The sequence below is a fragment of the Eimeria mitis genome, genomic scaffold (genome assembly GCF_000499745.2).
Source record: "Eimeria mitis Houghton genomic scaffold, Emh_scaff465, whole genome shotgun sequence".
Taxonomy (NCBI): Eukaryota; Apicomplexa; class Conoidasida; order Eucoccidiorida; family Eimeriidae; genus Eimeria; species Eimeria mitis.
Window position 1 is genome coordinate 17,329 of NW_013572956.1, and position 494 is coordinate 17,822.

At 59.5% G+C, this 494-nt stretch overlaps 1 protein-coding gene across 1 annotated transcript in view; it reads left to right on the forward strand.

The window, feature by feature from the left end:
* Positions 1-494, forward strand: part of EMH_0013220 (uncharacterized protein) — a gene marked incomplete at both ends in the record, with an annotated part of 8,489 nt that overhangs the window by 4,554 nt on the left and 3,441 nt on the right. Inside the window, one exon of the mRNA XM_013499771.1 lies at positions 35-492. Within this exon, the coding sequence (XP_013355225.1) occupies positions 35-492 (458 nt within the window). The remainder of the gene's footprint in view (positions 1-34; positions 493-494) is intronic.

Consider the following 494-nt stretch of genomic DNA (forward strand, 5'->3'; position numbering starts at 1 on the left):
ATTTGACCCTGATGGGTTGTGGCTGCGAACGCAGCAGCAGCAGCAGCAGCAGCAGCAGCAGCAGCAACAGCAGCAGCAGCAGCAGCAGCAGATGCTGGATACCACTGGCGCGTTGCCCCTGATGCATGCAGCGATGCGGCGTGTGCGTCTGTCTGCGAAGTACAAGCATCCGAGTGTGCGCATCAGCAGCAGCAGCAGCAGCAGCAGCAGCATCAGCAGCAGCAGCAGCAGCGGGAGAGCTCAAGGAATAAACACATGGCAGCAAGCTGCTGTTGGCATCGGGTCGGGGGTGGTGCTGGCAACGCATGCAGCTGCTGCTGGTTGTTACTACTTTGAGGTTATAGTGGGCCCGGTTCCTTCTGAGGAGGAGCAGCAGCAGCACTTGCTGCAGCTGCAGCAGCTACAGCAGCAACAGCAGCAGCAACAGCAGCAGCAGCAGCAGCAGCAGCAGCTGGAATACTCGTCTCAGTGTGATATTCGTGTGGGGTGGAGCG